Here is a 27,932-nt window from a genome sequence, read left to right as displayed (position 1 = left end):
GGTAAGTGACTTGCCCAGAGTCACACAACTACTAAGTGTTAGGTGGATTTGAACTCGGAGCCAGTGCTCTGTCCACTGCGCCATCTAGCCCTCACTCTTAGTTGTTAATGAGTCAAGGTGGACATGGCCTGAAGTCTCCAGGGAAGGTAACTGTGGTTCTGTGACTTCTACAGACATTACAAAAAGCAGAGTACACGCTCATCTGATTTGCAGACGACACAAAGCTGGGAGAGCTCGTTAATGATCGTAGGCTACAGCATTGGGCTGAATCTTAAGAAGAAATTCACTAAGGAGACACGTAATCTTATATTTGAGTACAAAAATCAACTTTACAGGGACTGGGTGGGGCAGGCATGATTAGCACTTGTCTGAGGAAGATCTGGGGGTGTTAGTGGAACATAAATGCAGCAGGATGAGGCCATCAGAAAAGCTGACACCAGAAAGATTCCAAAAAGAAGGCTGGTGATGAACTGAGGGGTGTCAGGGTGAAGAAGGATCTTGAAGGTTTGTGAAGTAGTAGCAGAAGTGGGTACAGAAAAAGACTGAGGTTTGATGTCAGCAAAAACTTGCAAAGGGATTGAGCCATCCCGGTGCGGAAGGGCTTGCCTTATGACTTGTGGAGACTCCATTGGAGGGTGGGTTCAACCAAGAAGCCACTGAGGTCCCTTCTAGCTCGTAATTCTGTGGCCTTGACCCCTATTTTGACCTGCAAGAGAAACAGATTTGTGGGCACTGAGAAGAAGAGTCCTTGGCTTGGGGAGGTCGCTATTGGATGTACACATCTTTCTTCTTTCTCTCTCTTTTCTCTCTCTTTTTCTCTCTCTTCCCTCCCCTCTCTCCCTTCTCTCTCTTCCCTCCTTCCTTCCTTCCTTCTTACATTGCTTTACGAATCTTGTTGGGAGAGAAAAATCAGAACAAAAGGAAAAAACCAATGGAGAGGGGGGAAAATCAGAAAAAACTGAGCATGGCTTGTGCTGATTTACATTCAGTCTCCTTAGATCTTTTTCTAGCTGCAGATGCATTTTCTGTCCAGAGTCTGTTGGGATTACTTTGCGTCACTGAAACACTGAGAACCAAGTCTGTCATAGTCAATCATCGCACATTCTTGCTGTTGTTGTGTACAATGTGTTCCTGGCTCTGCTCGTTTCGCTCAGCATCGGTTCGTGTGGATCTTTCCAGGCTTTTCTATAATCGGCTTGTTCATCATTTTATACAGAACGATAATATTCTGTTACCTTTATATCACAACTTGTTCAGGATGCCCAAAGTGATGGGCATTCAATTTCAATTCTTTCCTACCACAAAAAGAGCTGCTACAAATAATTCTGCACATGGGCGTCTCTTTCCCTCCTTGCTGGGCCAGAGGGTATGCACAGTCTGCTAGCCCTTTGAGCATAGTTCCCTATTGCTCTCCAGAATGGTTGGATTCTTTCACAGCTCCACCAACAATGTATCAGTGTCCCAGTTTTCCCACATCCCCTCCAACATTCGTCATTATCTTTTCCTGTCATCTTAGCCAATCTGAGAGATGTGAGGTGATATCTCAGATTGTCTTATTTTGTATTTCTCTGATCAATAGTGATTTAGAGCATTTTTTTCAAATAACTATGGATGGCTTTTATTTCCTCATCCTACTTTCAAAGGTGTTCACTGCTGCTGCTTCAAAGGTGGCTGCTTATGGGATTCATCTCCTAGTATTATTGGGCATGGAAACTCAGCGTGGGTATCCCGGGTTCAGTCACCCCTCTTTGTGTTCCACCCTTTTGACATGAGCATGTTCCCCCCCCCTGTCTTTTTTCCCCATGACCTCATGTTCCACAATGTTTTCTGCCACCCTATTTGGGTCCAGGATCCAGGATCAGAGAACATTGGGATCTAGAAGAGGCTTTGTAACAGTGAGAGGGAGAGGAGGTGGGAATCCGAGCAAACCACAGCTTTTCATTGACTGACCTGAGACCAGAGCCTAAGTCCCGAAAAAGATCTGGGGTTCTAGAGGCCCCCAAACTCAGTAGTCCCTATCAAAGTGCCTTGGCAGCCCTACAATGTAGTAGCTATGCCGAGAAGCGAAGCATCCGGGAGGGAGGGGGAGGCAGTTTTGCTCTGCCCGGGCTTGGGAAGACTACCCTAAGAATAAGCACAAGAGGGCACCAGGATGGTAGGTGAGCAGCTGAGCCAGAGGATTTAAATTTTCGTTGTGCCTGCCGGCACTGAGGTTGATGCTGGGATACACATCTAAAGGATGGCTTGGATTCTAATGTGGGGACAGCACTTGGAGTGCGGAGGATGGGAGCCAGGGAGGGGGGTTTGATCCGCGAAGTTCCAGGGACCATTGGGCCCTCAGGTGAGCTGCCTTTTCTGGACATCGGGGTAGTGCCAAACCACGGATTACTTCTCGGGAAAACTGAGGTGAAACATGGCTGGGTGGCTCGGACTCTCTCCAGTCAGGGCAGGGGAAGGGCAGCAGGAGGAACTGGCCCTGCCCACCATGGCCCCCAAGAGCAGACCCAGGAGCAGAGGGGTGGGCCCGATGCGAGGACAAACTTCCACTCCACATGGGCTGAGCTGACTTGAGAGGGTAGGAGACCAAGGCTGAGCAGAAAGTCAGAGTGGTTCCCTGACGGTAGGAACAGAGGAAAGCACAATTGGGCCCCCCGTGGTCCTGGGAAGGTGGCTGTGCCCATACAAATATTAAGGACCAAATGAGTATGGGATGCCACCGTTAGCCTCCCTTGAGGTGTCTGGCTGCTCGGCCGGATGTGGGATTGATGGGAGTCCCTGCCACCGCTGTAATCCGGGGCTTCTGGCTTTCCCTGCTTAGTCCAGTCTCCTGGGAGAGCTGCCAGAAATGGCTTAACAGTCCCAGGCCAGGCCGCCCAGCGGCTCGAGCGTGGCTGCGTCCCCAGGACCATCCACCCTGACTCAGCTTTTTGGAGCCTTGTGCCCCTTCTCACTCACTTGGCGTTCTAAGGTGGCAAAGGGCCTGCTGGGGACGAGGAGACGAGTGAGTGAGGGCAAGCTAAGCACGTGGTCCCCATCTTGGGCGTTGAGAAAGTCTGAGGCACAGAGGCCAGTGGGGAAGGCAGGGAGCTGAAGGATTGGGGGATGGGGGCTGATAGGCGCCAAGTTTGTTGGAAGAACAAATAATAATAGCTGCCATTTCTATGCTAGAGGCATCTGGGTAGGGCAGTGGATAGGAACATGGGAGATCCGAATTCAATTTCAGCCTCCCATATTTGTTAGCAATTCTGCCTTGGTTTCTTCAACTGTAAAATGGGGCTAAATAATAGGAATTTAGCACCTCCCAAGGCTAGTGTGAAAATTAAATGATGTAATTATTGCAAAGGGCTTGCTTAGTTCCTGGTGTACAGTAAGCGCTCTATTAATGAGTTAGAATCATCACAGTATCAACACACTTGGTAAAGCAAAGACTTAACACAGGTTGTTTTTTCTTGTATTCATTCAAATGTTACATCCCTGTGCCCTGAGAGAAGTAGGGCAAAATCTGAGCTGAACTGGACTGGGGACTGAAACCACGGCAGGGCCTCGATGCTTCAGGCCGGCAACTGACTCCGGGGAGAGGCTGAGGGGTGGGTCAGAGAGAATGGGGGATGCTAGGAAGAGATGGCGGCTGCATTGCGCCCCTGTCCCCCACCCTGTGCCAGGCTGTGCCCTTTGTTCCCCCACACACACACCTGGCTGCGCCCCCGACCCTCCCTGTCCCCAGACCTGGCCATGTCCCCTACTACTCCACAAGCTTGACTGTACCCTCTGACCCCATGTCCATCTGTGCCCCTTGTCCCATCCTTGCCAGGCTGTATTCCCCTATCCCCATGTTCAGCTGCGTCCCCATTACCAGGCTGGGCCATGACCTGTTCCCATCCCTGGTTGCACCCCATTCTCCCACCCCCAGCTGTGCCCTTTGTGCCCCTGACCCTCCCCCCCTGCCAAGCTGTACCTCCCTGTCTTTTCCCAGGCCGACTGTGTCCCCTAGCTGTGCCCCCTGTCCTCCCCCGCCCCCAGCTGCCCCCCTGTCCCCTGGCTCTGCACTAGTGGAGGAGCTGGGAAGGGAGCTGGGCTTTCCAGGATTGGTTGCTTTCCTCGGCCGAGTTCTCCCTCAGCGCTTAATTCGCCCCAAGAAATGCGGGAGATGCTGAGATTGGGATAATTACCCAGCACCTCCCTCTGCTTTCTGCCACCTCGGCAGAAACGCGGCCAGTTTGGAGAGTCTCCTAATTAGCCAGCAGGTCAGGAAAGTTCTTCCTTTTAAATATTTAATGACTTTCCCTGTTGAAGCCTGGCTCCAAGGGTATTGAAAGGGGAAGCTCCCAGCAGGCCGAGCCCCGGAGGCCTGGGGAACGAGAGGCTCTCGTTTCAGAGCGGGGTCCCACTGTGGCGGCCCCTCGGAGCTAGGCCGTCTCCCGCAGAGGCTCGCCCAGGGCCCGGCTGTTTGGGGTGGGGGTCCCTGCTGCCCCCGGCTTTAAGGGCGGCCTTAACCCTGCACTGGGTGCCCCTGGGTTGGCACTCACGGGGCATGACCCTGGGCCTGGCCCTGACGGTGGAGGGGCCCTCTGGGCCCTCTCGCTCTCCCGGCTCCATTTCAGTAGAGCTCCTGTGGAGACCCCACCCCCACCCCGAGGTTTCAGATGGGCTCATGAGCACAGCTCAGGCTTATGCCCCAAGAGCTGACTTCTCTCTCAGGTAGCCAGGCTGCTTGGAAAGCGCCAGGCTACCCACTAAAAGGTGGTACTTCCCTGAGGGAATCCCTCTCAGCACAAATGCCCTGCCTAGGAGACCTTCCAGCTCATTTCCTCCACCTCAGCCCAACCTTTGTCTTCCCCCCCTTCCCAAATCCCTGCCGGATCACCATCGGGCCTCCCTCCCTCCCCAACCCCCCGACTTCCCTGTCGGGGCGTTCCAGGCACCAGCAGCAGCTCCCCTGACCAGGGGTTGTATATCCAGGGCCCCTGCAGCCAGCTCCTGTGGCTGGGGTCCCGCCTTAAGGCAGGGAACACTCAGGGCTGGGCAGAAGGTCAGAGTGGTTCCCTGACGGCAGGGACAGATGAGAGTGATCCCCGGGGAGGTGGCTGTCCCTGTACAAGTAGGAGATCCCTTTGTTTCCAGGGAATGCAGGACCATCTGAGCATGAGATGCCACAGTTGGGCCGCGTTGACAAGTGGCTGGAAGCTTGCTTTGAACCTCCCTGGGAGAGACCTCGGCAGGGAGGGTTTGGGACTGCCGTGGGCTTCTCCCTAAGGCCTCGTGGGGGCATCTTTCCCAGCCAGGCTGAGTCTTGGGGCTGGGGCAGCTGGCTCTCCTGCGACACCCCCCCCAGCCCCTCGGATGTTGGCCCCCACCTCCTGGGCCCTTCACACTAACCCTTCCCGGTCCCGATGGCTCTGGGGAGAGCCCATCGGGGTGCCTGTCACTTTAAATACCAGTGGCTGTTGTCTGTGCTGTGCTAAGTGACAGCTGGGGAGGGTGGGGAGAGCAAGGGGAGGCATGAGCAGGGCTGGATGTGTGCCTGCCTGCGGGCACCGCTCCGCTCCTTGCCTGGCCCAGCTGCTAATGGCACAGCCTCGTCTTGGGGCCCGGGTTGCAGAGGGGCCTGGGGCTGGCTACCCATGGGGCTTGGAAGGGGAACCGGCCGCCCTGCTCTCCCTCAGCCAGGCGCTGTGTGGGGGCGGGTTGCTAGCCTTGCTCCTGCCAAGGAGGAGGGCATGCCTCTCAGTAGCCTGGGTTGGCCTGGGGGGGGGGGCACCCACCTGCTTCCATCATCCTGTGGGCTGCAGCCAGAGCCCCGGCGCCGAGTCCCTCCCCCGCCCTCAGCCTCCCCTCCTCTGGAGTCTACCCAGACCTGGGTGCTAGCTCCCCTGGGGACTGACTCGGCCCCCCTCCCGGCCGCCTCGTGGGCCCCAAGAAAGGGGATGCTGGATGGCTGTCGGGGCAGATTCTGCTGTGGCAGCTCCCGGGGGAAAAGCGGGCGGATCGTGTGGTCCTTTGTCTGGCCTTCTGAAGGAGTGGGAGCAGGGCTTTCCTGGAGAAGGGGCCCTTTGCCAGCTGGAGTCCGGGGCCGGGGCTTCCCTTGGGTGCTCCCCGGCTGACTACTGCCTGCCCGGGGCCTCTGGGAACATGCAGCCCCTGGGCTTCTGACAGGTAAGGGAGCTTGGCTGTCCTGGGCTGGGGACGCCCGTGCAGCTGTCCTGTGGCCGGAGCATTCGGACCCTTTCTCTTCTCCTGGTGACCTTAAGGCTTAGGGGGGAATGAAGCCCAGTTCAGGTTTGGGGCCCAGGCGGGGGGAAGGGAGGCTCTGGATCAGGCTGTCTGGGTTCCAGGGATCCCACCCCCTTAGAGGTGCCTTGTGTCTCATGCTTATTATTGAATTAAATTGGATTTGCCCTCCCCCTAAAAAGGAAGCCCCTCCGTGTGCAAACAGGACAGTGTGGCTGGCCCGCGGTGGGGAGAGGCTGTGAGTCGGGGCTCAGTGAGTCAGACCTTGCTGCCTCTGGGGGATTTCTGTATCCTGCGGTGCCCCGAGCCGGACAGAAGGCTGCTGTGAGGGGGCAGCCGGGATCCCCCCACCTCCCCAGGAAGTAACGGGCTTTCTCTCCCCGGGGAAAGGAGAAGGAGATGCAAGGTCACCTGTGAGAGAGAGAGCAGCCAGCCAGCAGCCCAGCAATTGGCTGCGGGGATGAGAGGAGGATACCCTGGTCTCCATGGAGATGGAGCCTGCAGGTAGCTATTGGCCAGGTAGATTCCATTCATTCGACTTTCGCACACACTTATTGGATGGATGCAGCCTGAGCAGTATGAGCAGGTCTTGGGCACCAGTTCTGCCCCATGCTCACTGGCACACAAAGTAGCATGCTGGGAACATGGGCCACTGAGACCTCTCTCAGATAAGCAGACCACCCCCCTTCCTAAAACGGGCCGCACAAGGGGCCAGTTACCATCCCCAGCCTGGGATGGCCTTGTGTAGAGAAGGGGCCCCTTTTCTTGGAGTCCAGAGTGGGCAGCCCTGGGAGCCCTGGAGGGAGTTGTGCCCGGTTCAGGGACAGAGACTCAGTGGAGGCAAAGGCAAAGGACCACAGTTCTGCTTAAACCAGCCCTTTGCCGTTGAAAATGGCCTCCCGAGGCCCTTCAGGGCCCGCTCCTATGTCAGCCCTGTGGTTTGCTGACTGATGCTGCCTTGGGGAAGCTAACTTGTAGTCCAGGGATTCCCCTGCCATCTGCAGCCGCCGGCCCCCCTCCTGCTTTCCAGAGGCAGCCTCTGGTGGTCCCCAGCCTGAGTGTGGCTTGGATCCCCCTGCACCCGGTGAGGGGAGGGCTTTTCCCTTATAAAGACGAGAGGTGCGGTCTTCCAGGGCTGCTGCGTCTTCCCCCTTCCCCCTGAGAGTTTCCTTAAGGAAGGCTTGATGCAGGATGTCGCTGATGGTTTCATCAGTCTTGCCTGTGGGACCTCTTGTCCTCTGCCCACCCGCCCCCATTTGACAGATCTGATGCTTGCGCCCAGGGCCAAAGTTGTTTGCTGGAGAAAGGATGTGTCGGTGGGATGAGCCGATCCTATGGAACTTTGTGAGGGCCTCTGCTGCCGAGATCCCATTGTGAGGCTGGGAGGGGTGGGCAGAGGGTAATGGCCCACTTTGTCCTCTTGTGGGAGCATTGGGGGGCGCTGTGATTTCCCATGGTCACATTGTTAATGAAGGTAAATAAAACCCTGTCCTAGGGCCCAGAAAGGAGCAGTGCTCCAAGCCGGCCTGTCCTGGGGACTGGCAGGAACTGCAGAGAAATCACTTTAGACCAGCCAGACCCGGGCGCTGCACAGAGCGCCCAGCCCAAAGCCTTCTGGGAAGTCCCCACCAAGCCCTTTGCTGAGAGCGTGACTCAGAGAGAGCCTCTGCTGTGCTTCCTTCTGCTGGCCTGGCCTGGCTTTTGGGCCACTTCTGCCTCTTCCTTAACCAGCCTGGGTGCTGGAAGATAGAGAGCAGAATTTGGGGCTCTCTGGCCCCGGGCCTGCTTCTCAGCATGATCCGTTTTAGATCCAGCATGAAACCGATAGCCAGAGATGGGGGGACTCCTGGGGATCCTTTCCCAAGCCCGTTTCTTGAACGTGCCATCTCATCTACATGGAGGCAGCGGAGGGGCGGAGGGAGGCCTTGTGGGCTGGGCCCCTCAGCTACTGAGGGGAGGGAGGGGTGAATGAGAGGCCCCAGTAAGTCGGGCAGAAGTGCTTTGCCATCCTTAGAACCTCTGGCCAGGGTTGGCTATCATCATGTTTCTTGTTAGGATGTGCCTCCTCTCAACTCCCTGTTAACCACAGGAGACTGGGAGCTGCCCTTGGAGGCGGGGGCTCTGCGAGTCAGTCATTCGGTGTTTCTCAGCCTCAGTTTCCTTATCTGTAAACCAAGAGGGCTTACCCAAGAGCCTTGAAGGCCCCTTCCAGCTTGGAATCGATGGGAGGGCTTTGACTCTGAGGATAACTACCTCTCCTAGAGAGGGAGGAGCCGCATCCATGGAGGGAGTGCCATCTGCTGAGCCTCCTGGCCACTGGAGCTTGCAGATGTACCAGCCCCACAGTGTACCAGTAGTTGGGAGACTGCTTGGCTCAGGGCAGTGGTCAATGGGCTCACAGAGCAAGGGGCCATCAGAGAGAATTTCTGAGGGACGCTTGGCCTGGCCTGCTTGGAGGTGAAAAGGAGTCGGAACCAGAAGACCGTATTGGGTCAGACCCCTGCGATGGGTGGGGGAGGGCCTTATCCAAATGATTCTCTCTGAGGGGTCACTGACCCTTTCTTTCAGGTTCCGGGACTTGTTCTGTATTTGCTTATGCCTTGAAGGCCTGGCTGCTTGAGCCAGCTTAGATTTTCCTTATTTGGGCTGACACCCCAGTGAACTGTGGGGTCACAGTCCCCCGAGATGGTTGGGATGGGCCAAGACCCTTTGCCTAGAGCCGCCATGCCCCCGACCAGACGTGGTCTTGTTGGACTCTTATCTCCCTTCATACTGAGGCCTGGGGAAATTCCCCCTTGAGAGTAGAGACCAAAACAGTAGTCTTAGCACCCCAGACCTTCTCTGAGAGCCCTAAGCTGATGGCCAGTAGTCACCGGTCACGGGGCCTTTGGGGCTCATTTCTGGCTTTACAGTCTGTCATCCTGACATGGCTGGCCCCAGACTGTGAACCAGCCCTTGTGACAAAAGCCTAAAGCACAAATGTCTGATTGAGGCCTGGAACATCCACCTGTGTGTGTGCTATATGGTCCACCACCATGAGCTGGGATTCCTTCTCCTCTCCATTCTCTTCATCATTGCTGTTTCCTCTGACAGGTTTTTGTGCTCTTTCATTTTTACCATGGGGGTCAGAGATCTTCTAGTCGTCTCTTACAGGGATTTGTAGCATCCCAGTATGTGACATTTAGCAAATGCCAAAGGTCTGATTTAAAACCCCGTTGGTATCCTTTGACCCCTTATCTGATGAGGAAGCCTTCCGTCCCAGAGATTTGGGTCAGTCCCCTTCAGGGGTGGGAGATCAGACCCTCTGTGGTGGGACCGCATGCTAATGTGGCAATTTCCTGTGGGGATTTCTCTTCTAGTTCTATTTCTAGTGATGTTTACGGAGGAGGAAAGGCCTCTTTTTATGGCCATATGACCTTCAGATGAGTGTTGGGAGTTTGGGTTTGTTAGGGAGAGGGGTTCTGAGTGAGTTTGTTGGGGATCAACTTCTGGGAGAACTATAGCAATAATCCTGAGGTCCCAGACCTTAGGAGTGCTATTGTTCTCACAATGTGTTTGTCAATGATCCTAAAGTCTCCTAGCTTTAGAATACTATAGTCTAGTCCTAGAAACTTTGCTGACTGCCAGATAATGGTCTGTTGGTCAGTGATAACAAGGTCTCTGGGACAAATGGTGAGGTGAGGCCCATCAGACCATTACTCGGGGTTCTACCTCTGGGCCATAAAGTGAGCATGTCAGTGACATGAAGAACCAGATCTGTTTTTTCCTATGAATTTTCTTCTTGTTCCTGTTTCCTAATCCTACATCCTAACTTAGTTCACTTCCATTGCCGTTACAATTACAATAAACTTTGCCCCTTGACTTGGAGATGGGTTCAAGCCTGCAGATTCTTTTGAGACACCTCACAACACCAGCCTGAGGCCTTTTGGGGGGGTCTCCTTTGAACCTCAACAAGTTGGCCTAAGGATGTCTGAGCAGCAGAAGACCTTGGGAAGTAGAACTTCTGCACTTTGGTTTCTGGCCTTGTCTGGGCAATGATCATGGGCGTGAACTGGGTGCCAACCTGGGTGGGGCAGGGGGTCAGCTCCAAGCTGGGCACTAGCTAACTTGGGGTGGGAGCTGGCCTGTGAGTTAGACACTGGCAAGGCTGTGGTGCTGACTGGACCCGGCTTCAGCAGCTCTTTCTCCAGGAAGCCAGCTCTCCTTTTGTACTCACATGGGACCCTACTGGCCCATTGCTTGTGACTCAGAGAATATCATGCTCCGAGCAACTTTTTGGGTCTGTGACTTCTACACTCTGCTGGATTCTGAGGATGGGGACTATCCTCTGTCCCTCGCAAGAGGCAGTGGGCCATGTTGGATAGAGTACTAGTGTTGGAGTCGATATTATCTGCCTTCCAATCCAGCGTCTTGACACCAGCTGTGTGACCCTGGGCAAGACACCTCATGTCTCTGTTTCTTTATCTGTAAAATGCCTCTGAGGAAGCTTATGGCTTTAAATCCATGATCCCTTCATATGTCCCCTCTGGCACTAGCATTAGTCAGTGGACACAGTGGGCTAGGAGCAGGGAAGATAATATAGAAATACAGGTTTGGGGTAGAAAGTCGGAGAGAAGAAGGCTGCTTTCCAATCTGGGATCTTTTGTAACAATGGGCTGAAAATAGAGAGGGGGAGATCCTATGGCTTCATTGGCCCTTTTTGGAGGGGGCCAGCTGTTAGGTGGAGGTGGGCCTGGTCCACGGTGTCCATCAGATGGGCAGCTGCTCCTGCTGCTCCTGCACCAGGAGGCTCTGTCCTCCCCTCCCTGTATAAGAGGCCTCCAGGTTCGAAACTTATGGACCAAGGGCAGGATCTCTGGGGGATCCGCTGCCTGGGAGGGTGGCAGGATCCATGGCCTGTGCAATTCTTTTACTGTCTAGAACTTGGGAGTAAGCCAGGGCAAGAAGGAAACAGGCATGAGGGTCTGCAGAAGCCCCCTCTCCTCTGAACACTCAGGCAGATAGAGAGGATGATTCAGAGTGGGGTTTCTGAGGTGCCCTCCCCTTTAATTCTAGAAGGCAGTCCTTCCTGTGGAGCTTCCAGGAAGCCACCCACAGATTGGAGCCCATTGCCCTCTCCTCTCCCTACCCTCCCCCCAGAGCCACATCCACCTGGCACGCTAGAGTGTCAGACCACTGTCAGCCCCCGTGTCACTGTGTCCCCACCCAGGCCTCTTACCAAGTGTCCTCCTGAGGGGTCTGTGCCCCCCAGCCCTCTTCCGTCACAAAGGGGAGCATACGGGAGCCTCCTGACTCTATTCACGCAGGCTATATGGGAAGGGTCAGAAACAAGCCACTTGTTACCTCATGTGGCCAGAACCCACAAGTAGAAAAGCAAAGGGAGGCCAGGCCCAATGTTCAAGGATCACGATGTCCCAACAGAACAGCAAGGCCGGACCAGATTCACGCAGGGCTGGTTGCCTTCTCCTCTCTCCCCCAAGGTTAGAAGGAATATAAGGAATGGATTTATTTTTAAAATATAGTTTTATTTTATTAAATATTTTCCCAAGTATGTGTAAAATTATTTTTGACACTCAAAACAATTGTGAGTTTTAAATTCCCTTCCTTCTGCCCTTCCCTATTCCTTGAGAAGGCAAGCAATTTGGCATCGATTTTATACATGTGAGGTCATATTAGCCACGTTGCAAAAAAAAAAAGTAAAAAAAAATTCGAGAAAAATAAAGTTTAAAAACTGTTTCAGTCTGCAATCAGATTCCCACCATAGCATTTTTCATCAGGAGTCCTTTGAATTGTCTTGGAGCATTGCATTGTGGAGAACAGCTAAGTCATTTGGGCTTGATCATCGATTGTTACACTGTATACAGTATATAATAAAACTTAGCTACACTATAAACAGTATATAAAATCTTAGCTACACTGTATACAGTATATGACAATATAGCTACACTGTATATAGTATATAACAACTTAACTACACTATATATAGTATATGATAATATAGCCTCTAAATGTCCAATTCTTTTTCCCCTCTGAGGCAATTGGGGTTAAGTGACTTGCACAGGGTCACACAACTAGGAAATTTTAAATGTCTGAGGCCAGATTTGAACTCAGATCTCCTGACTTCAGGGGTGGTGCTCTATCCACTGCGCCATCTAGCTGCCCCACTGGCCCTTCTTTCTTAAAGGCTGTCTCCTCCCCTCCCCCCATCTTGATAGGAGGCAATTTCTGTGCATGGACATCCCTGTGTGTTTGTGTGTGGTCACATGCTTGTGGAAGTACTGGCTGGGATCATGTAGGAGACGGACTCAGTGGCCAGAGTTTCTGTTGGCAGCTCCTGGGCCAGAAGAAAGGGTGTAAGGCATTCTGGGTATTCTGAAGAGGGGTGAATGTTAGCTGAATCTATGGAGTTCTTAAGCTGAGGGCCAAGATTTTTTTGTGTGTGTTTGTGTGTGTGTTCTGATAATTGTATTTTTTATTATAATTGGTTTCAGTATAATTGTTCAATATAAAGAAAAAGGAACCTTAACTCTGAGGAAGTGGATTTGGTTTTGAAGTGTTTAACGTCCTTCCTCCTCTAACACTCCACAAGGCCTTGGGCTAACCACGGAGATGGTTGGAGATGACTAGGACAGGAAAATAAGACAGTCCAGCTTGTAATCCACGGGCCTGAAATGGGGCTGTCCTGATACATAAAGGATCTGAGCAGCCGCCGCCGTAAGAATTGGGTGAACTAAGCTCTGCAGATAGGGAAGGCTTTGTGAAGAAGATGGGAGATAGATGGAGAAGGCCTTTCAGGTAAAGGAAGCGGCGTGAGCAAAGGCGTGGAAGTAGTAGATTAAACAGCTGGTCCCCAGCGAAGGGGATATGCGGCAGTGGAGGGGGATGGGGTGGCTCAGGGAGCTGGTGCTGGATGATGGAGGGCTGTGGGTTCTGGGCTTCTCTGTGTTCTGAGAGAGCAGGACCTGGAAGGGGAGCTGGGGGCTCCCCTTCGTCCTTGGAGTTGAGAGGCCGTTGCTCAGCCTGCTTGGGGCAGTTCTTCCCCTATGGGGAGGGGGACTTTGGAGCGATCAGATGCCAGTGCCATCTGTCTGGTGAAGGTGGAGAATGGATGACCCCAATGGAGCTAGTTTTTCCTTCTCTAGTGGGCTGGGAGGCTTCCTTCTTGGGCGCGCTCAATTCTGGTCCTTTCCACAGTCAGGGTTGACCACAGAAGTCTCTTTCCCCTGGACCCTCCCAAAGTTATCATGAAGACCCCCGACTTTGGGAGGAGGTTGTAGTCCTGTCCAGTATAAGAGGCCTGCACTGGTCATGCGCTGGGAAAAATTGGAAGCCTCTAGGAGTCCAGAGAAACCCAGTGCTGAGCCCAAGTTCTGTCCTTGCCTTGGTCGTCCTGGGGTAATCCGTTAGCTTCTCAGAAATATCCATTTCTTTTTAGAGTTTAAAATTTGTTATTGATACCTTAAAAAAAAGTCAATTTTTTTCCTAATATGTCCCTTATCTTCCTCTACTATCTCCCCCCAATAAGTGCCCTTTCCCTGTAAAACAGGAAAATGATAGAAACATTCATCCATAGGCCCTGACCTTTCATCTTGTCTTTCCTAGTTTATCTGTGTGTGGTCATTGTTCAGTGTCACAGACCTTATCGCCGTCTATAAATTCTGAATTCTACTCACCTTTAGTTCCTATATCTCCCTGCGCTGCTCAGCGTCCCTGATGTTTGTCATTTAAAAACAAAAAACTGAACTAGGACTTCATTAGTAGCAGAGGAAATTCCCCCAATAGCCAGCTCTGTCAGGGGCAGGACTGGCACTCCATTCTTGGGCGGCCCCTCTTTCTTAGGGTGCAGTAACATGCCAGTCACACAGCGCAGTTTTTCCACCATTTCTTCACTGATGGATAGAAACCAACTTTATTTAGAATTCTTTGCTATCACAAAAAGTTGTTCTGGGAATATTTTGATAGCATGGGGTCTTTTTTTCTGTATTTGACCACCTAAGGGAATTCAGTGATATTGGTTAAAGGGTATAAACAGTTGGGTGCAGGGTCAGCAGCACATTACTGCCTGATCCACCCACTTGTTTTGGTGCTGCTGCCAGTCTTTTTTTTTTTTTTGCTGTCACAATTGCGGTTAAATGACTTGCCCAAGGTCACACAGCCAGAAAATGTTAAATGTCTGAGGCCAGATTTGAACTCGGGTCCTCCTGACTTCAGGGCTGGTGCTCTGTCCACTGTGCCATCTAGCTTCTCCATTTCTTACATTTTAAAAGAAAATAAAACTTTCTTGAACAACCCAAGACCCATTCTTAGCTCCTGGTGATAGAGAGCTCTGAACCATCACCAATTATTTGCCAATCCTGCTTTTAGTATTTGGTTCTTTTCTCCATTCCAAAGGCTGTTCCGGAACGGTTGGATCAGATCACCCATTAGCCAGTTGCAGGTAAGCTTAGCTGTTTCTTCATAGCCCTTCTAATATTGAATGAATGAATGAACGAATGAATGAATGAATGAATGAATGAATGAATGAATGAAAAACCTTGATTAAGCATTTGTTAGGCCCCAGGCACTGCACTAAGCTCTGGGGAGACCAGCTCTGTCCTCCATGCTTTTTTTTTTTTTCATTCCACAAGGCCTTGGGCTAACCATGGCCTTGGAGAGATGATTAGGAGAAGAAAATAATTTCTCTTTGGGGGAACTAGGTAAAAAGGAATTATGGGATCCTGAGAGGATATTTTGATTGGCGGTGGTGGTAATGGTAATGGATTTTCTCTCTCCCCTCCACTCCGTCTTATCTGGGAAAGTCCTTAGGTTGGTGAGTGAGCTCATAAGCCCCTTTCTGGAAACAATGTGATTACTGTGATTGATGAGATGGTGATTCCCCTAGAGTAGGTGTACAGTAGCAGAACCGACATGGCTGCTGGGAACTAGTCCCGTTCATAATATTCTTAGGCAGTTTGTTGAGCTGAAGCCTCAGAAAAAGTCATATTCTTTTTATCAGTGATTTGGAGAATTTCTTTCACATGGTTTTTGAGCATTCTTCTGAAAATCATTTGGCACTTTAATGTGCTCACCAGTAAAATGGGTATAATATTTACATGGCTTCCCTCACAGGATTGTGGTTTGTTTACCAGAAAACCCTCTGAAAATGGGGCCTGTTATTGGTCCTGTGGTCTGAGGCACAGAAGTAGAGTTAGAGGAGAGCAAGTGATAAACTTTTTGGTAAGAATTAATTAAATTATGATATAAATTTATAAAATGTATATAAACATGTTATATATATATATAGTATAATATTAAAATAAAGAAAATATTTTAAAATCAATTATGAACTTAACCCACATTTCCATGTCCAAAAAAGAATGGCAAAGGGGATTATATACAAGTGCAAGCTTCTCTGAAATACGTGGTTTTGAGCCAAAAGTATTTCTTCCCTCCCCCCGTCCCCCCAGCCCCAAGAAGCTTGAGCAGGGTCCTGCTGAGGCGAAGTGCAGGGACTTGTCCTGGTGCTTATTTTCCTGCTTTTTCCCACCTTGGAACTCACTTGTCTTTCCATCTCAAAGGGGAACTTTGCTAGTTTTAACTTTTGAAGGCTCTTCAATTGAGAGGATGGTTTTTCCTGGGCCCTACGCCCATATTTTCCTGTCCCTCAGGAAGCCCTTTAATTGGGCTTGGGCCTTTGTTCCTCTTTGTCTGTCATGTGACTATAGATTTGGATTCAGATCCTCTCTGTTTCTATGTAATTTTTCAGATGAAAACTCCCAGGAAGCCTCAAACCCTCTTGTAAATGGACAGCCCCATGGGTCAGCTTCCATTCAGAACTATAGCTCACAAGCTCCAACTCCCAGCCCCATTTTGTTTCTTTTACTATTTCAAAACAAAGAAATGCCATCAAATGGGGAATTGGCGGGGCTTTGAGATGCCCACGTGGCCAGGGAGTGAGTGTACATGGTTGGGTGGTGCCCGCTGGGAAATGTGCTTGGAGAGAAGCCCCTGAGTAGCAGATGCAGGTGAGGAGGGATATAGCAGGCCCCTGCTCTTGATTGCCTGCTGGCCATTTCCCCTGGGCTGCTGTTCTCTGCTGCTCTCTGCTGGTCCTGATTTGTACTTCAGCTCCTGTGCTGAGTGGCTGCTGCTGCAGCTCCTAGGAGGGCTTCCCCTCTGGGCAGCACAGGGCCTCAAGCTGAGGGGCATTAGGTGGGGGGGGGGAGAGAAGGATCCCCTAGAGATCTGGGCCCCGGCTAGCTGGGAAAACCCTCAGGTCTTTAAATCTGCCTTTTGACCAGGCTGAAATGATAATTGACATCTCACTGCTAATTTTGGTTCCCAGTTATCACAAAGAGGAAAAGGAGGGAGAAGGGAAGAAGCATTTATGTAGTACCTACTGTATGCCAGGCACCAGAGATCTCATTTGTTCCTAACAATCCGGGGAGGTAGAAGCTGTTATTATCCCCATTTTACAGTTGAGGAAGCTGAGGCAGAGAGCTTAATCAACTTGACCGGGCTTACATCTAGGAAGTGACAGAAACTGGGTTGGAACTCACTTCTTCCTGTGAGGGCTATCTCTCTAAGTCCTAGCCCAGTGAAGCTGGACAGGGACTGGTCGTGATTGTGCTCTTCCCCCTTTCCCCCCTCCCCCAGGCCCCAGAAATCAAACTGCCAAACTCTTGTGCATGCAGGGGAAAAGCTGAACTTGGGGGCGGGAGCAGCCACGGGCGAGGGCTATGTGTCCGGCCTCCTTGGGCGGCAGTGCGGATATTGGGGTGTGATTCCTAAGTGTGTGCGCGGGTGTGCGAGTGTGTGCGCACATTTGTGAGTGTGCATGGGTGTACAAGTGAGTGTGCAAGGGTGTGCATGTGTATGAGTGTGCTTGTGTTTGTATGAGTGTGTGAGTGAGTGCATTTGTGAATGTGTGCGCGCAACTGTATATGGAGTGGGTGTACAAGTGAGTGTGCAAGGGTGTGCATGCACATGTTTGAGTGTGTATGAGTGCGTGAGTGTGCATGTTTGCATGTGTACAAAGTGGGCGTACAAGTGTGTGCATGTGTTTATGTGTAAGTGTGTGCATGCGTGTACTTGAGTGTGTGTGTTTGTGTGTATACGTGTACTTGTGTTTGTATGAGTGTGTGAGTGCATGTGAGTGTGTGTGTGCACAAGTATTTGCACGTGTGTAGAAAAGGGGGAAGGTCTAGGGGAGCTGGAGGAAGAACAGAAGGGGAGCAGACACCTTGGGGGAAGAACAGCTGGTGGCGATTGCTACCATTTTCCCGGGATTCTGGTAGGTCAGAGCAGGTGGGGGCCGCGGGGTTTCCCAGATGAGGAAGTGAGGCCCAGGGTGGGGGGGGGGCAGCTGCCCCGGAAGGACTCCCTGGCTTTTGAGCCCAGGCTCTAGCTTTGTGCCCGGGAAGCTCCCCTGAGGTGGGCGCTCTCTCGGCCCTTGGGCAGAGCCGGCCACAGCCACGGTGTCTCCCCGGACCCGGCGTTGGTCGTAGTGCCCTTGGAAGCTTCCTCCTGGGGTGGGTGGTGGTCATGCCCTGGGCAGCCTGGATACTCCTAACTCCCCCCCCCCCCCATCTCTCTGCTCTCAGGAACGTGGGCGTGCAGCCACGCAGACTGCCATGGACCCGGATTGTTACGCCAGCATGCAGGTGGGGATGCGCGTGGTGCGAGGGGTCGACTGGAAGTGGGGCAATCAGGACAGCGGCGAGGGGAACGTCGGCACGGTGGTGGAGATCGGCCGCCAGGGCAGCCCCACTACGCCCGACCGAACAGTGGTTGTCCAGTGGGATCAGGGCACCAGGACTAATTACCGGACCGGCTTTCAGGGCGCCTATGACCTCCTCCTCTATGACAATGCCCAGATAGGTAAAGTGAGGCGGGGGAGCAGAGCGAGCTTGCATGTGGCTTGTGGGGTTCCCAAGGCACTTGTGTGTATGGTCTGGTGGGATCCCCACAACAACCCGGGGAAGTAAGGGAGGAAGCAGAAGTAAACGGGCTAGGTGACGTGCCTGGGGTCACGCAGCGTCGGAGGCTCCAGGCCCACGGTGCATTCTGCCGACCCAAGGCCCTGGGGAGCGGGGATTGGGCCGGGGAGCGGGGATTGGGCCAGGGATCCCCTCGCACCCCTGGAGTCAGGCTGGTGGGGGCCAGCCAAGGACCTCTGCATCCTTTGTTCCTTACCTTTTGGACTCAGGCATCCCCTTCTCCATAAGATGCAGGGCACCCCCACTCTGACTACCAAGGGGGGGCCTCACAGGCCCTGGGTGAGGGGGCTTCTCAGGCGTGCCCATTTGTCCTCTCACTGCTCTGACCGAAGGGGGATACGCCTCCTCCCCAGTTTACCGCGTGTGATTGGCCCCTGGCCTCCGGGCCGCCACAACTCAAAAGGAAGGGCTGGGTTGGGAGTGTGGGGTGGCAGGAGTCGGGGCAAGCCCCGGAGCGGGGGTGAGCGTGAGCTGCCTCCGCAGGTGTCCGACACCCCAACATCATCTGCGACTGCTGTAAGAAACACGGGCTCAGGGGCATGCGCTGGAAGTGCCGGATCTGCTTCGACTACGACCTCTGCACTCAGTGCTACATGAACAACAAGCACGACCTCTCGCACGCCTTCGAACGCTACGAGACCGCGCACTCGCGCCCGTGAGTACTGGCAGTGCCTCCCTGCCTTCTCTGGTGGCGGGAGGTCAGCGGTTTCTGTGTCGGGGGAGGACTGAGCATTGAGCTTTCCCGCCCCGAGACCCGGTGGCGTCCAGGTTGCCTGTTGGCCAGGCCCCTAATGAGTCCGAGGATGGGCCCGGCCTGACGCTCGCTCCTCGCTGCCAGCCCCGGCGCTGGCATGGCACCATGTGGCGAGCCTTAGACCTGGTGCCCGGCTTCGGGAGCTGAACTCTCGGGGGATGTTCCCCTGCTCCAACAAGCGGGGTCCTGGGCAGATGAAGGGTCACCTGGGGATCGTTGCCTGTGGTCATCTTCTCTGGGAGCACCTGGGGAACAGTCACCTGAGAGGAAATAAAAATAACAGACATTTACAGAGCACCTGCTGTATGCCAGGCACCATGCTGAGTGCTTTGTACCATCTCAGAACCCTGAGAAAGGGGCCCTTGTGGAATGAGGAAACCGAGTCAGGCAGAGGCGGGGCCGGGGTCGCAGCCAGGAAGTGTCTGAGGCTGGGTTTGAACTCTGGCAGCCCCCGCTTCTAGGCTGGCACTGTGTGCCCCCCCGGGGCCCCACGAGGCACATCCTGGGCTCCCAAGGACAAGGCCAGTGCAGATCTGGCCAGAGGAGTTGTATCCTTCCTCCCAGAGTATCTTGGGCCTAAGAGGTAGGGGACCCGAGTCCTCATGACTGGGGGTGTTGGGCAGAGCATCCCAGGCGTGGAGCAGGGCTGTTGCCAAGGCCCAGAAATGGGAAATCTCCCATGATGCTGTGTGAGTGGGGCGGGATCGCAGGGCAGGAAGGAAGGGCTGTGAAGGGAGAGGTGGGGGGGAGGAGCTGGGTCTGGGTGGCTAGCCGGAGTCCCCCACTCCGATTGGGAGCATTGTGTGAGACGGCCTGGGGCGGGAGGTGAGGTAGGAGGCCAGAGATGATGAGGGCCACACGTGGAGGTCCCGGGGCAAGGAGGTCAGGGCATTGCGGAGCTCCCACTGTGGGACCCCGGGGCACAGTCTCAGAGTGGGCATTCTGCCCACTGCCGTCTGGCCTCCCTTGCTCTGGAGGCCCAGGGTGCCTGAGACCATGTGGAATCCATCTCCCACCCCAGCCCGAAAGCTCTGTACTTGAATCCACTTGGACCCCAGGTCTGCTTCCAGTTGGGGGGGGGTACTGCTGGGCTGACCGGCCTGCTCGGGCAAAGGGCCCAGGCTAGAGACCCTCCAGCCCCAGAGCCTTCTCCAGAGAGGCAGCCTTGGCCTCCCCCAGCTCAGAGGCAGTGAGCTAGCCGGGGCTTCTCCAGCCTCCCACTTCCTGTTTCTTGGGAAACTTTCAGAGCCAGGCTGTTTCCGGGGCAGTCACAGTGGGGGCTGGCCTGGGCGGGGAGAGCGCACGGTTCCATTTCTTGGGTCATTGGCCCGGAGGCTTTGGGGCGCCAATGGAATCATAATAAATCACCCTGTTGAAAGGAACCGAATCCGGCGCTGGCAGCAGCTGAATCCCTGGGAAATGGCACTGGGGAGGGGGCGGCCCCAGGGCAGAGCCTTGGACTGGCTCAAGGCTGAGGGGTGGGGACAGCAAGGGCCTGGCATCTGCCTGGGGCCCGGGCCTCATGGGCCTCACGCTACAGAGGCTGTGTCCCCTCACCTGTGGTTCCAGGTGTTAGATGGGGGCCTGCTGCCTCTCGGACTCCTCAGCGCCCCCACCCCCACCCCCCGAGAGCAGCAGGGGAGGTGACATCTCAGTTCAGAAGCACTCCCAGCCCCTCCCGGGCCCCTCTCACCCCAGCACCGAGGGTGGGGTAAAGTCCCAGCTCTGCCACTCCTCCTGCTGCGACTTGGAGCGAGACACTTGTTGCCTCCTGGTCTTGGTCTTCCCCTCTCAAAAATGGCAAATGGGCCAGAGGACTCACAAGGTGCTTTGTTCCACCTTTACATCCAGTACGTACTGCCCTGGGCCTGGAAGCCCCCCAAGAGCCCCTTTGGGGGATTCCCAAAGAACCCCATGGGCAGCAGCTGGAGCCAGGCCTAGGGGCCGCTGAGCCAGACCCCTTCTCTGCAGCAGCTGGCAGGGAGCTCCCAGAGCCTCGGCCTCCTGACCACACCAGATTGTAGAGCCAGAATGTAGGCGTTAGAAAGGCCCCCCCCCCTTGGTGCACACAGAGACATGGGGACCAAGAAGGAGGGGTTGCCCCACTGACCAAGAGCCTGTTTTCCCAGTCCTGATCTCTCTAAAGCAACCTGAAAGTGACAGCATCATAGATTTGGGCCTAAAGGAGAACTTGGGGGCCAGCAGGTCCTGCTTCTGCCTTTTACAGATGAGGAAACTGAGGCAAACAGGGGCAGAGACTCGCCTGGGGTCACACAGCTAGTGTCTGAGGCTGAATTTGAATTCAGGTCTTTAGGTCCTGCCTTGTTCAGACCTTTCCGTGCTCTACTTCCGGGAACTGTTGGGAAGGTCCTCCAGAGGCAGGGCTGCTTAGGGAGGCTTGTGTGGAGGCCCCCCGTGCTCAGATTGAGACCCAGGAGCCCCGCCCTGCTCCATGGAGCCCTGTCTGAGGGGGCACTTCTTCCAGGCCATGGTTGGAGGTCTCCATGTTTGCCGTGGTCCCCGGGCCGTGACGGGCCGGCTGGCGCTCTCCCTTTTTTAGAGGCCGTGGGTGTTCCCGTGTGCTCGTGGACACTCACTGGATGTGCTAGCAGCCCCAATGGGCCGGTTCGGGCTAGTCACCAAGGCCCAGGCCCCCGGCCTTCAGTCAAGCTCTTTGTGTTCCAGCCCCAGTGAGGGGATGGCTTGTCCAGCAGCTCGTCCCGAGTTGAGGGAGAGCCCCTGGAGGACCCATCTCCTTTCTGAGAGGCAGAGCCGGCCCCCTCCCGCTGTAGAAGTGGCTCCCTTCTTCCTGGCATGTAGCATGGCATCATTTCCAGCCCCGATGCCTTTGCCTGGGCTCTGGAAAACCGTTGCCCCTTTCATCCTCCCTGCGCAGGTCCCACTGCAGGTCAGGGGTTTGAACCTGAGCCAAACTGTGGGTCTCTGGGGCCTGGCCGGCAGGCCTGCACAACCCTGAGAAAGGGCTGGAGCTACCCTAACTGGCGCTTGAGGCAGAGCAGGGCCCAACTTGAACAGGTCTGTGGCTCTGTGGCAGAAACAAGGAAAAGGACCACCCCCTGCCCTGCCACCATACTGCCTTTGGCGTGCCTGGGGCTCAGCAGAATGACCCGGATAGAACTGCAGAGCCACCATGAGGTCCGTTTGCCCCCTGAGCCACATCTCCGGGGAGCCTCTGTTTGCTGATCCGGCCTCCCCGCCTCTGCCTCCCCAGACCCGTCTGCTTTGAGGCAACCTGCAGCCCTTCCTCGAATCGAGCTGGCTGCTTTCTCCTGGCCCTGCTCCGGCTTTCCCAGGTTCCTTTGGGAGATGGGCAGCCTGCAGTGTCCCAGGGATAGCTGCTGGGGCTGCAGAGTCGCCGAGCTAACAGGCTTGCTGTCAGGGAGCTGTCCGGTTCTAGATGCGGTGTTCCCCTGGGGTCTGCTATTCCCCCAAGCGTCTTCTCCTTGCCTTTGACTCATGTGGCTAATGACGCAACGGTCACGCCTGCCCCGTGGGCTGCTGGGACATCTCGCTCCTTCCCGCTGAGCTTGCTGTCTGCCCACACCACTGGCTAGTTATCCCACCCTGGCCTCCGCTGGCAGAGTTGGCTTTTGGAACTGCCAGGGAGAACCTTCAGTTGATTTTGGTTAAATCTCATTCCTTCGGGTCCCTGGCATCAGCTCGAGATCATGGTGGAACACTCTCGATTGTTCCGCTTCCCTGCTGGGGAAGTTTTCATCGGTGTTACTGATCAAAATGGGAACATCGAGCGCAGGACACCGGACCCCTGCCCTGCACGAGTGACTCCATTTTTAAAAAATAGTATTCTAGGGGCAGCTAGGTGGTGCAGTGGGTAGGGCACCAACCCTGAAGTCAAGAGGACTTGAGTTCAAATCTGATCTCACTTAACACTTCCTAGCTGTGTGATCCTGGGCAAGTCACTTAGCCCCAATTGCTCAGGAAAAAAATAGTATTCTGTTCTTCCCCAATTATATGTAAAGGCAATTGGAAGCAATTTTTTTTTTAACCAAAGTTTGTTTTATATTTTTAACTACCCACTTGAGCAGGGGTCCTCAAACTACGGCCCTCGGGCCAGATGCAGCCACTGAGGACATTTATGGGGCCCACAGGGTTATGGCAAATGGGCTGAGGAGCGGAGACAGAGTGGGAGCTTTTGTTTTTACTCTAGTCCGGCCCTCCCACAGTCTGAGGGACAGGGAACTGGCCCCTATTTAAAAAGTTTGAGGACCACTGCACTTGAGCCTTATGTAAGTACTGATAGCATAACTTGCTCTCTCGCAGAGTCACAGTGAGTGCCCGCCACAACCTGCCTCGAATCACCCTGAGGGGCATCTTCCAAGGTGCCAAGGTCCTCCGGGGCCCAGATTGGGAATGGGGCAACCAGGATGGTAAGTGGAACGAGGGTTGTGCGGGGCCCTGCGTTGCCACCCCTGAGCCCACATGGAGCCTGGCTCCGGGGTAGCTTGGACTCTGTTCCTGTACAAGGCGGGAAGAGTGGGTACCCGGTGGCGCAGCTGGGCCCTGGGACACTGGGAGGGAGGGAGGCTCGGACGGCTAGGGGAAAGAGGAACACCTGGCATTGTCCTTTCAGGGGGCGAGGGAAAGCCAGGTCGCGTGATGGACATCCGCGGGTGGGACGTGGAGACGGGCCGCAGCGTGGCAAGCGTGACCTGGGCCGACGGCACCACCAATGTCTATCGCGTGGGCCACAAGGGCAAGGTGGACCTCAAGTGCGTTGTGGAGGCGCCGGGAGGCTTCTATTACAAAGAGCACCTCCCCAGGCTAGGTATGGTGCTGGGGGATGCCTCAAGGTCTCCCTTCCACGGCACCCCAGTGACCCAGAAACATTTTGCCCCTCCCTTGGTTCCAGAGGAGTCTGGACTTTTGTGGGGTGTCTACTTATTGTGAAATTTGATGTAGTGTTTTTCTGTCGGCCTCTGCTCATTTTCTGTGACTCCTAAGAAGTCCCCCAAATGGGAATTTGGGGGGTCGGCTCTAGACTGGTCACCTCCAGGGCGGGGTGCCGCCCTCTCCGGTTTGGAAGTCTGAATGGGTAGAGGGAGGCCTAGGCTTCTTAAACAGAGGTTTTTCACAATAACCCAGTGAAGGCTGATCCCCGCCCCCCACAAGGCACTCACGGGGAGCTGTCCACCCCAACTCCAGGCAAGCCCGCCGAGCTGCAGCGGAAGGCAAGTGCCGAGAGCCCCCCCTTTCAGCACGGAGACAAGGTCAAGTGTCTGCTGGCCATGGACATTCTGCGGGAGATGCAGGAGGGCCACGGAGGCTGGAACCCCAAGATGGCTGAGGTGAGCTGGGCCTGATTGCCCTGGGGAGGGTCTCTCCTAGGGATCTGGGCTTGCTCACGGGCTGCTTGGGAGGGGAGGGAGGGGCTCCAGGGAGAGGAAGCCTGATGGGATTGCCCTGGTTCTTGGGGTCCAGCTTGGCCCCGACCTCTGCCCCAAAGGGGGCAGCTGCAGGGGTGGGGATGGGGCCGCTCCTCCCCGGTAGCCCCTGGGCCCAGGGAAGCCGCTGAGAGCTGTCTGTCTGTCTCGGTTTCCCCTTCACTGCTGGTGCAGTTCATCGGTCAGACAGGGACCGTCCATCGCATCACTGACCGCGGTGACGTACGCGTCCAGTTCAGTAGTGACGCCCGCTGGACCTTCCATCCCGGCGCCCTGACCAAAGTGAGTCAGGGGAGAGTGGGCGCCAAGAGCGCGAGAGGGATGAGAAGCGCCTCAAAGCTAAGGCTGGGCGCTCCCCCGCCTCCCGGCCTGCCTTGGCCCCAGCCCAGCCCCCATTCTCTCCCATAGCACAACACGTTTTGGGTCGGCGATATGGTTCGGGTTATTGAGGATCTGGAGACAGTCAAGCGGCTGCAGGCTGGACACGGCGAGTGGACGGAGGACATGGCCCTGGTGAGTGTCGCAGCCCGACCCGAGAGGCCGGCTCTGGGGGGGAGGGGCCTTCCTTGTCCCCCCTCAGAGATCCTGCTCTCACCTTAGCCATCGGGATTGAGGCCCCAGGCCATTTGCATACTTTGTCCAAGAGGAGTTGTGTAAGTCATCCATCCATTTATTAAGCTCCTGCTGCGTGCCAGGCACATGGTGGGGGTGCCAAGAGTGGCCCGATCTGTGCTCATGGAGCCCGGCCCCCCACCAGACCTGTCTGCCCCCCCCCCAGAGAAGCTCGCTTTCCTGACCTCTCCTCCTGCCCTTCCCTAGGCCCTGGGGCACATTGGGAAAGTGATGAAGGTTTTTGGAGATGGAGACCTGAGGGTGTCTGTGGGCGGTCAGTCGTGGACTTTCAACCCCGCCTGCCTGATGGCGTGCCACCTGGAGGCAGATGCCAACCTGAATGCCACCGAGAGTGCCAAGGAGCCCAAGAGTAAGGGAGCAGTGGGCGGGCGCAGGCAAGGGCCTCCCCCCTGCCATGGCGTGGAGGCCGAGCTGCTCCAGCTGCCAGGGGCAGGCGCGGGGGACGGCCCTGTATCCCTAGTCCCCACGGGCAGAGGGCTGGCCAGGGTTCCCCTGACTCACTGAGGCTTGGGGCTGCCCCAGGTTCCCTGGGTGCTGTCCTGGAGAAGCTGCTCACCCAGAAGAGCGACCCCGAACAGCCAGGGCGGCTGGTGACCGAGGTGGCTCATGGCAACGTGGCCAGGGTGCTGGAGCTGGTGAAGAGGCACCCAGACAAGGCAAGTGGGCACAGGGCACAGCAGAGCTGGGCTTCGTCTCCCCTGTGTCCTTGTGAAGGCTGCAGGCCCCAGCAGCAGTAAATAGCATGACGGTAGTCATCAGGGTTAACTTCTACATGGCTCCTCCTGCGAGCCGGGCATTGCGCCAAGCAGCCACTTGACCAAGATTGCCTCATTTGGTCCTCACGAGCACCCTGCCGGGAGGTGCTATCGTCATCCCATTTTACAGCTGAGAAGACTGAGGCAGACATTGGCTTTAGTGACTTACATGGGATCACATAGCTAGTCAGTGTCTGAGGCTGGATTTGAACTCGGGGTTGGGATTGTTCTCAGGTGGTCGCAAGAAAACAGATGAAGTGACTTGTCTGCTGGGAACTCAAGGAAAGCCTTGGGCATTTGTGGGGGGGAGGAGTTTGTTCCTATTTTTTGGTGCTCTTTCCACCCAGTGACGCGCCCCCCCCCCCTGAATCAGATGCCTTCAGGGTGGGGGCGCCATTTACTGGGCCAAAGGAGTGGGTCGGGGGTGGGGGGGGGCTTCAGAAGGGTCAGTCGTATGAGAACAAGCTCGCCCCTGCAGGTGGATGTCAGAAACCAGGGCCGGACCGCCCTCCAGGTGGCTGCCCACCTGGGCCAGGCAGAGCTGGTGCGGCTGCTGCTCCAGGCCCACGCGGGCACAGACGTGCGGGACGAAGAGGGGGACACCGCGCTGCATTACGCGGCCTTTGGGTGAGGTGCCTGGGGGCAGTGGGCACATGGGTGAGCCTCCCTGGGAGGGCAGGGCCTCCAGAAGCTCTGCCCGGCCCCCTCAGCAGCGCTGCCCATGGCTCTTCTCGTCCAGGAACCAGGCTGAGGTGGCCCGGGTGCTGCTGAGCCGGGGAGCGAGTGCCAACCTGATCAATAACGCCAAGTGCACGGCCCTGCACGTGGCTGTCCGCAAGGGCTTCCCGGAGGTGGCGCGCGTCCTGTGTGAGCAAGGCTGCGATGTCAACATTCCTGTAGGTTCTGGTCTCCCTTGGGTGCCCCCCTCTGCCCCTCCATCCCTCCTCAGCCCAAGTTTTCACTGCCATCCATGTCCTGACCATGAGTCCCCGCGCTCGCTTGGCTTTGGTTCTGCCACGCCCTGCACCTGCCGGGCATCCGCCCGTGGGGACAGGGCCTGAGCGAAGTCCTCGCACTCCTGCAGGACATGTGTGGAGACACCCCTTTGCACTGTGCCATCTCAGCAGACGCCAAGGGCATCATTGAGATCCTCACCGAGGTGCCCACCATTGACTTCACCGCCTCCAATTGCCAAGGCTTCAACCTTCTCCACCATGCGGCACTTAAAGGCAGCGTGCTGTGAGTGGGGCCGGAAGGGGCCGAGGGAGGGCAGTGCCCACATCCAGGACTTGGGCTGACTCCCACAGGGGGCAGGCTGGGGATGAGCCAACCCTGAGCCCCTTTGGGAGGAGGCTGGGGAAGGGCTCCATGCCCATGGTTCAGGCCGGACACCAGCTCTTTGGGGCGGTGCCAGACAGGAGTGTTGCCCTTGGCCCCAGCCAGGGATCCCTCTGCCCCCGGGCTCCGCTCCCAGCTCTGACGCCATCCCCTCGAGCCAAGAGGCCGAGCCTCCCCTCGGCGTCAGGACCCCCATGAGCCCCTGCCCTCCCAGCAGAGCCGTCAGGAGGATCTTGGCGCGGGCCCGGCAGCTGGCAGACACCAAAAAGGACGACGGCTTCACGGCCCTCCACCTGGCCGCCCTCAACAACCACCGGGAGGTGGCTGAGATCCTCATCAAAGAGGTGGGAACCAGAGGCTGGGCCAGGCCCGGGGGTGGGTGCCAAGTACTGCTCTCTGGGAGCCCCCCGTCCCCTCTGAAGCAGCGCCGCACGAGCGGGTGCCTGAGAAGGCCGGCGGCCACTGGCTGGCGTCGGGAGTCCCGGGGACTTTCCTGGGGCAGCCAGAGCTGGTGTGGGCGGGGTGCTGATGCTGTGGCCGCCTCTGCCCGCAGGGCCGCTGCGACGTGAACCTCCGCAACAACCGCCACCAGCTGCCGCTGCACCTGGCGGTGACCCAGGCCCACGTGGCGCTGCTGCTCTTACTGGTGAGCGCCGGCAGCGACGTCAACGCTGAGGACGAGGCAGGGGACACGGCCATGCACATTGCCCTGGAGAAACACCAGCTGCTGGCCCCCCCGGCCGAGGCCTCCGGGGCTGGCGAAGGAGCCTCGCTCTTCTCCCGGGTAGGACGCGTGGCAGGCACGGGAGACGCCTGACTGTGG

At 55.7% G+C, this 27,932-nt stretch overlaps 1 protein-coding gene across 7 annotated transcripts in view; it reads left to right on the top strand.

Annotated features, from left to right (window-relative positions):
- The window catches only part of MIB2 (MIB E3 ubiquitin protein ligase 2), a 57,218-nt gene that overhangs the window by 26,737 nt on the left and 2,549 nt on the right, over positions 1 to 27,932 (top strand). Inside the window, exons 3-19 of one of the 7 annotated variants that reach the window (XM_074306559.1) lie at positions 14,620 to 14,665; positions 15,337 to 15,444; positions 17,811 to 17,870; positions 18,048 to 18,087; positions 18,690 to 18,861; positions 23,263 to 23,369; positions 23,573 to 23,767; positions 24,145 to 24,287; positions 24,558 to 24,665; positions 24,792 to 24,896; positions 25,203 to 25,365; positions 25,539 to 25,672; positions 26,250 to 26,398; positions 26,511 to 26,667; positions 26,856 to 27,010; positions 27,327 to 27,453; positions 27,663 to 27,893. In XM_074306559.1, the coding sequence (XP_074162660.1) occupies positions 17,841 to 17,870; positions 18,048 to 18,087; positions 18,690 to 18,861; positions 23,263 to 23,369; positions 23,573 to 23,767; positions 24,145 to 24,287; positions 24,558 to 24,665; positions 24,792 to 24,896; positions 25,203 to 25,365; positions 25,539 to 25,672; positions 26,250 to 26,398; positions 26,511 to 26,667; positions 26,856 to 27,010; positions 27,327 to 27,453; positions 27,663 to 27,893 (2,016 nt within the window). In that variant the 5' untranslated portion in view covers positions 14,620 to 14,665; positions 15,337 to 15,444; positions 17,811 to 17,840. Of the gene's footprint in view, positions 1 to 14,619; positions 14,666 to 15,336; positions 15,445 to 17,810; positions 18,088 to 18,689; positions 18,862 to 23,262; positions 23,370 to 23,572; positions 23,768 to 24,144; positions 24,288 to 24,557; positions 24,666 to 24,791; positions 24,897 to 25,202; positions 25,366 to 25,538; positions 25,673 to 26,249; positions 26,399 to 26,510; positions 26,668 to 26,855; positions 27,011 to 27,326; positions 27,454 to 27,662; positions 27,894 to 27,932 lie in introns of all 7 variants that reach the window. The other 6 variants (XM_074306560.1, XM_074306556.1, XM_074306558.1 and 3 more) reach the window with 6 other exon arrangements.

Source organism: Sminthopsis crassicaudata, chromosome 3, assembly GCF_048593235.1.
Source record: "Sminthopsis crassicaudata isolate SCR6 chromosome 3, ASM4859323v1, whole genome shotgun sequence".
NCBI classification, from domain to species: Eukaryota; Metazoa; Chordata; class Mammalia; order Dasyuromorphia; family Dasyuridae; genus Sminthopsis; species Sminthopsis crassicaudata.
The sequence above is the reverse complement of the archived record's forward strand: the minus strand, read 5'-3'. Positions and strand labels throughout refer to the sequence as shown.